The sequence below is a fragment of the Triticum aestivum genome, chromosome 6D (assembly GCF_018294505.1).
Source record: "Triticum aestivum cultivar Chinese Spring chromosome 6D, IWGSC CS RefSeq v2.1, whole genome shotgun sequence".
In the NCBI taxonomy this organism is placed as follows: domain Eukaryota; kingdom Viridiplantae; phylum Streptophyta; class Magnoliopsida; order Poales; family Poaceae; genus Triticum; species Triticum aestivum.
In genome coordinates this window covers 9,795,017-9,803,077 of record NC_057811.1, presented here as the reverse complement: position 1 = coordinate 9,803,077, position 8,061 = coordinate 9,795,017, and the positions used below count along the sequence as shown (strand labels likewise).

Here is an 8,061-nt window from a genome sequence, read left to right as displayed (position 1 = left end):
AACCTGTTCTGCAATATTTTTATCATGGGTGTAATCCTGTCTCTGTCTGTCTTTCCCAAGGATCATGCTCAATGAGACACGGTATATAGACGTCCGACCTAGTATTATAACAATCCATTTGATACGTTACGGACCAGTGCCATGTCTGAACGCGTCAATGATTTGCCGTGGAGAATATGCAACAAGTTGGTGCTCATAACTGAACTAGTAGAAGCACTATATAAAGTCGACCCTGCAGCTCTCTAACCACACAACACAATCAATCGAGGCAAACAAACCAGTACTGTAGTAGCAACCAAGAAGTAGACGAGCGTTTGAGTTGAGCACTGTTCAGTAGCTAACATGGCCACTGCAAGAGCTCTAGCCACCATGGCAATCTTCCTCCTGGTGGCGCTCTCCACCTCCCACATCGCGTCCTCACTCCGCCCTGGTCTCGGTGTCTGCCGTGCAAGTGGCTACCTTCCAGGAAAGTCGGGCAACTGTGAGAAGAGCAACGACCCGGACTGTTGCGAGGATGGCAAGAGGTACCCGCAGTACCACTGCTCGCCGCCGGTCACCGCGACCACCAAGGCCGTCTTGACGCTCAACAGCTTTGAGAAGGGCAAGGACGGCGGCGGTCCGTCGGAGTGTGACAACGCCTACCATAGCGACAAGGAGATGGTAGTCGCGCTCTCCACCGGCTGGTTCAAGAACATGGCCCGTTGCGGGCACCGCATCAAGATCACCGCCAATGGCAAGTCCGTGTATGCCAAGGTGGTGGACGAGTGCGACTCCGTCTATGGCTGCGACGAAGACCACAACTACGAGCCCCCGTGTGCCGACAACATCGTCGACGCGTCTCCTGCGGTGTGGAATGCCTTGGGGCTTGACCAGAATGTCGGCATGGAGGGAATCACCTGGTCTGATGAGTGAGTTTCTAAAACAAAGGTGAGCGCAGGTTATTGGTACCTCTTGTCGGTCCAGTGTCATGTATATATTTTTCGTTCTTATAGGGAAGTCCAGTGTACACATATCCTATACTCGGGAGGCTTATTAGATTATGTATATGATTTCATGAATTTATAGAAGAAACGGTGCTACCTATGGTTTAGCACGGATGACAAGTTCACGTTTGCTCTTTGATGATGCATAAAATAAATAATGAGCAGCGTGGTGCATAAACAATGTGAAACACACGAGAGAGACACCTGAGAAAGCTACACACTCATTTTCCAGGGTAGCTAAACAAGTATAACAGAACAGTAACAAATTATATCATTCACATTTGCACTGAGTGTCCAGGGAGCAGCTAAAAATACAGTGAACTTCCTAGGAATTTTTTTGTTGAATTATACAGACCGTTCTCTTGCACGGTTGCATCTAAAGTACAGCATGTTTGCAGCAACTGGCAGCGTAGGAAGAGTGAGAGTGCTCCAAGCTGCAAACATAACCTCTATAACAATTTACTCAAGTCAAGCATTAATAAGCAAGCAATCAACAAAATGGAGCAGCTTAATCATGGGCCATTCAAAAGCAGGAGGAAGAATCCGCACGTGTTGACGCTTAATGTTTTAGTAAATCAACTAATATGTAATACAGATGAGTGCGCGATTCCATAATGTGTTACAAGCACTCAACTCGGGCATGGTTCTGGACGGATGTAACCGTAAATGGTAGTTTCTATCCAAAATTTGATAACCCCAAATCCGTAATCAGTTCCAGCCATTTTTCTTCACGCTTAATGTAGTTTATAAAGTTATCAAGAAATGTTGCTAACTGTTTGAAGAGTATGCTGCCCGAGATAATTTTTGCCATAAGCAAGCACTTTCTTTCCAGGGTGCATGATTACGAATAATGACGTGGTGGCATACGAGCGTTATCATACTGAATCTAGGAGTTATTACCATTCCACGGTAATGGGCTCTTGAGCTTATTTAAGCATGAGAAGGATTTACGGAATAATCTAGGAGTTAAATTTAAAGTTTGTAGAGGCACCCGTTGTTTCAATTGTAATATTTGCATAGGAATCATTAATATTGATGGGAACATACAATACTAATGCAAAAGATGGAGGGATGTGCCACCAATGGAAGGGGCCCACCTGGCAAGTTGAAATGAGGTGTCGTTCATGTTAGGGCTGGATTAACGAGCTGCTCGGCTTGTTCGGCTCGTTATCATTAAGCTCATTATCGTTAAGCTCGTTATCATTAAGCTCATTAATATTAACGAGCTAAAACCTCTGTTCGGCTCGGTTCGTTATGGGTTCGTTATGCTCGTGAGCGTTCACGAGTGCTCATTATGTTAATAAACAACACAAAAGAATCCCATGATCCCATAAAAATTTCATAATGGAATAAATTAAACAAAGATTTTATGATAATAAACAACATAAAAGAATCCCATGATCCCATTAAAAATTCACAACGGTATAAATTGAACAAGGACATTTGGTTCCCGGCGGCTGGATCCTGGTTGACTCTAGGGTCTCCTCTCAGCATGTTCCTAGGTCTAGGCGAAGTGCCAAAGTGGGATGGAGCACATGGCTCCTAGGCTGGGCTAACTCAACTCTTTTGTTAGTATGGGCTGATTTGAACTAGGGGTCTCATATCAAACTTTTGAAAAGTATCGAGTGAAACGAGTTAGCTCGTGAAACTCGTTTGCTCACTCATTAAGCTCGTTAATCTTAACGAGCAAAAAACACTGTTCGGCTTGGTTCATTAACTAACGAGCACGAGCCGAACTATCGAGCGCTCATTATGCTCACGAGCTTCGAGCTTTTCGTCCAGCCCTAGTTCCCGTATGGACGAAGGCAGCGTTGGCAGGATCCATTCTATCTATTGGCATAGACGTCGTCGACGCCCATATGATCAAGTGATTTTCCTTGTCTTTCATCAAGGACTCACACTGCTTATATCTTTCTCATTGTTCACATCAACTTTGGGTCCTATCAAGAAGAAACACAAACACCAGGAAAGCGTTAGACAAGCCATTTACCACTACAATCAAGACACCGAAGTGATCATGATATGAGATCCATGGCATGCTATAGTGTTATTTGAAATTGATCTAATGCAACATAACATAAGCTAATTGAATTATTTCAAATGCACTAATTATAGCATTTCCAACAACTCGAATAATTATTAAAAGGCCAATTTAAGTTATTTACCCGAATCAGGTTTAAAGTATTGGTTTTCACATGAATGTAAATGAAATGCACATATATGCGATATTTTTTAAACATTTTCTAATACAATTTTGCATAACTCTGAATTCATATAAATTTCTTATGATTTTTCAGGGTTTAAATTTTTTTGGATTTTTTAAATTATTTCTGAACTCAAAACATCCCAAAAACTTTTGGCACACACAAGGACCGAACGACGACGTATGCCAAGTGGATCCATGTGCCGATGTTTACCCGGTCAACTAAGACTCTATCAAACTAGAAGCGGGGCCCACATGGCAGTGTCTTCGCTATATTTTAACTGATGGATTAAGTAGAGGTCCCACAGATCATAGGGCTATATGGACAGAGGGTTAACCTTAATAGGGGACTAGTCTAATCTAATGGCCCGTCGGACCTGGAAGTGGTACTGCTTCTGTTTGAACGCCAGTGACCACAATGCACGACAACGACACACGGGGAGGACACGACAATGGCGGGAGGCAGCTATGCGTGCTCTAGCTGGTTTGCAAGAGCGAGGTTGAGCCTAGAGCAGGAGGCGCTGGAACATAGTGTCCCACCTGGAAAAAAATTGACCTGTATTTAAAAAAAAGAGGCTGAAATCTCGGGCCTCTACATCATTGTGACGCACACAACCATTTGTTATGAAAGTTGACGAAAATCATCAACAAGGGGAATACAAAACATAGGCAACCATGGAAGAAACTTTACAAGATATGGATGCAACACCTATGACGAAGTTTACTGCTTCTGCGACAACACCTTCGAGAAGAATACACGTCCTTCCGACCCGATCGTCCCGTCCGGTCGCAACTTACCAGGCCATGGATTTTCATCCAGCAAGCCGGGACCAACCACTGAAGGCTAGCACACATATACTAGAAGACACCTTCATGAAGGTAATGACGCTAGTGATGCTGATGAGCCCAACAAATACAAGCTAGAACAAAGGTTTTCACCCCGGACATGAAGCAGTGTTTTAGTCACAAACTTGATGATTGATCTTCCGAAAGTCACGTCACGCTAGCAAGGCCAAAGTGACCCTAGCGGATGAGTGGGATGTAATCCCACATAAGATCATCACGATAGCCATCGAGGGGCCATCATGTCGCGATGCAAATCTAGCCACTGCCAGTCCACACTGACATGAACCGACGAGCAGCATACGCCACGGCCCCGGGGTCTTTACCCTTGCATCCTCCATGTGCACATATGCACAGCCGATGGGAAATCCTTGGCGCACCCCGGCCCCATTAATTGCTAGTTCAACCCGAACCGACTTTAAGCATCGCTACGATGAAAACAACCTCATCGTATTATTTCAACAAGTCGAGCTTTATGGATAAAACATTTTATCCGTATCAGTTTTAAGTTCCATAAATATTCGTTAGACTCTAAGTCTTCCGAAAGGTGTATCAAGGTTTTAATCTTGAATCACTTATATGGAAACTAACTCGGGTTGTATTGGCATTTAGCCAATTCCGGAGTCAGGGCCCATCAACGCTTCCTTGTGTATCGTAGGTATAATGTTGTCTAACAACAATATCTCGTTTGCGCACCTGAGAGGTTTGCTCGAGCCTTGCCTACGTGGTTCAGCTGCAAGTTCGACCGAAGTTCATACATTTTATTGTAGAGACTTCTGTATCAGTTGCAGTAGGAAACTCTGGAATTTCTTCCAAGGTCTCTTTCCTTTGATCTGATGAAGATATTGTTTATCTCGTCGAGTTGCACTATTCTCCCACTCACCTTTTAGAAAGAACCATTCTCTTTAAAAGCACACCGTTTCGCGGCAAAACTATTTGCCTCGGTATAGTGAGGGAGGAATACCCAACATTTTGGTATAACCTACAAAGTAGCAGTTGTCTGATTTGGAATAGGTTTGTAACCTTTTACACAAGCCCCATATTCCAAATGTTAAGAAAAGATATAACATGGTTGGGCGTACCATACCATGGCTTCATTTCAACAGACCCGATGTAGCTCTTTTCAGTGTAAAAGCCGCAGTCTCTAAAGCATCACTTTAAAAGGGATAATGGAAAATTTATTTATGTCATCTTTGACCTTACCATGTCATAAATGGTTTGATTACATCTCCACGGACTTTCCACTTGCAGTGGTGTTCCGGGAGGTGCAAGTTTATGAAACCCCTTTCACAACTCATCAGACATTCGCTAAACATGTAACTCAAATATTCCTTTGTGCAATCAAATTGCAGAAACATAATTTTCTTGTTACAATAACTTCTACTTCATTTTTGAGAACCTTTCGAATGATTTCAAAAGATCGAGACTTACGTCTCATCAAGTAAATATCCATATATCTACTTGAGTCATTTCTGAAGATAAATAAATCCACCACTAACAACACTTATCGGACTACACACATCAAATGTATGATCACTAATAAGTTTGTTGTTCGTTCCTTATGGCCTGTGAACGGTATTTTAGTCACTTCACTTTTCGGAGGAAAGTTGCAAGTGTCAGATGATTCAAAATAAAAAAGACTTCAAAATCCATCATAATGGAATTTTCCATGCGGGTTTCTCCAATGTGACCAAATGTAGTGCCACACTTGTGTGGTATTCTTTTAGTCTTGCGACATTTAGCGTCAGTGTTATGGATGTATCATATTACCCTCAATATTCATAACATACGTCCCATCGATGATGGAAGTATGGCCCTTATGTTATTCATAATACTTAACAACAATTGTTGTTTTTATGAACAACTCTTTTGCAACAAACATTGTGCAATGGGCTAGAGTGTATGAAACTCTAAAATGAACTATGAAAGTAAACCCAGAGGTATTGTATTATTATCAATATTCATAACATACATCTCATTCATAATGAAAGTATGGCCCTTGTGTTATTCATAACATCGAACATAAAAAGTTCTCTTATGAACAACCTTCTTGCAAGATGCCTTATGCAATGGGATAGAGTTTGTAAAACTCTAAATGAATTATGAAAATAAATACAGACGGCAATACACCGATGGAAGGTATAGTAACATTTACTATGTTCCCTGTGTATACCTTAACCTCATTTCTAGCTAGTCTTTCAGGCCATAGTAGTTCTTACATCGAGTTGCAACAGAATGCAATCGAGCGGGCATTTTTGTGATGAACTCACAATACCCAAGAATTAGTGATTAACATGTTTAACCATAATTCGCAAGAACTATATCTTTGACCAGCCTTCTATACATCAAAAACTTGTATGACATTCATACATGAGCTCGATATTCCAGTCTTCTTTCCTTTTGCCTTTATACTTCTAGCAGTTTAACTTTTAGTATTTCTCCTACTCTCAGAAGAAGCACCCAACTTAAGAGTGCATTAGCCCCGGACTTCCTAGGCGTGTAAGTCATACTAACACCCTTTGGACACTTCCTTTCTCTTTAACTTGTTGTTTTATTCACCTTTCATTATATGACAGGCGTTCTTCTGGATCCCTTTCCTAACAGTCAAATGCATAGTAAACACTTTTACTAATACTTGCAAACAAACATTTCTTTGTTTGTATCTGAAAATGATTTTCAGTTCCATGAATATCATATAACTATCCCAACTTTCGAAGTTTGGGTTTCATGGAAGCAAACATATTCCACTTGACCATAACAGAATTCTAGCTTTTGGATCAAAGGACGAGAGTCACATGATCCATAGCATTAGCGGGAGGATACGGAAAGCATGCGATAGGACAAAGTCCTTCTCGGCACTTTTGAGGACAATCCTCATATTACGGTACCAATCGTAAAGTTTTAACCAGATATTTAACAGCTATTCAATTTTAACAGGGAAGGTGGAAACGCGAGCCATTATTCTACAACTATTTTGCATATAACACTTAGACAATGTTCATAATTAATTGCACTAAGAATTAAACATGTTAATTCAACAGTGCGCTCCCACTCAAATCAATATCTCTCAAAATTGATTGTGAGTGATACAAGACCCACATTTCAATTGTTCGCCATTGGTGTAACACCACTGATGACGAAAAATCTCAACCGGTAGGCCAACTTGCCAATCACATCTCTATGTGACTCTTGTTCATCTTTCGATGCGTGTGTTCCGAGCTCATGACGGTCATGCCTGAACGTCAAGACAACCAAGTGATCTTGCTGCGAGGTCTCAACTCACCCGCCTCACACTTCTCTAATCGTTCGTACCCGTGTGACACGGCACACCCCGAAAAGATAGGTGCCGTGACGGTGCTACACTTGGGAGAACACTAACTACTTGGTATTTTTGTGAGAGATCACCCTAATAAAAAGCGACTACCGCGCAATCAAGAAGGGTGCATCATAAGGGATAAACATCTCAGGCAATTCATAATAGCATGATATGGTATAGCCCTTTCTGACGGAGAAGTCTTTCATTTCTTCGTCTTCGGCATTCGCGTCGGTGTTCACCTTCGCGAAGATTGCCACCACCTTGTCGATGCACCAGATAATATTGCTATCTCTATAGCTAACAAAATAATGCATTACAACAAGGTTGACACGCAGGTCATTAAAGTGCAATCATATGGCTCCAACCATCATGCCGAATCATGACACGCAGCTCATGTTAATCAAATTACATCATATAGTCATCTCATACATAATCGAATTAGTATGAGAACTGCTATACCACATCATATGCACATCCTGCAAAACCAAGTTAGACGCCTCTAATCGGTTTATGCAAAATTTATTTTACGTGGCTTCTAAGGTTTTGACTTAAACCGCAGCGACCAACGTTTTATCATCAGGTATGATTATTCAAGTTGCTAGATTAACATCTCGGGGTGTATGAAACACGGGATAATTAAATCTCGAGCCCCATACTAAACTTCTTCATACGCATGACCCCCGTGCAGATCATATCTGCAATGCCCTTTCATCTGC

At 41.7% G+C, this 8,061-nt stretch overlaps 1 protein-coding gene across 1 annotated transcript in view; it reads left to right on the top strand.

Annotated features, from left to right (window-relative positions):
- Positions 1 to 342: 342 nt before the first annotated feature.
- The window catches only part of LOC123142309 (putative ripening-related protein 5), an 11,255-nt gene continuing 3,536 nt past the window's right edge, over positions 343 to 8,061 (top strand). The window contains exon 1 of the mRNA XM_044561283.1: positions 343 to 908. Within this exon, the coding sequence (XP_044417218.1) occupies positions 343 to 908 (566 nt within the window). The remainder of the gene's footprint in view (positions 909 to 8,061) is intronic.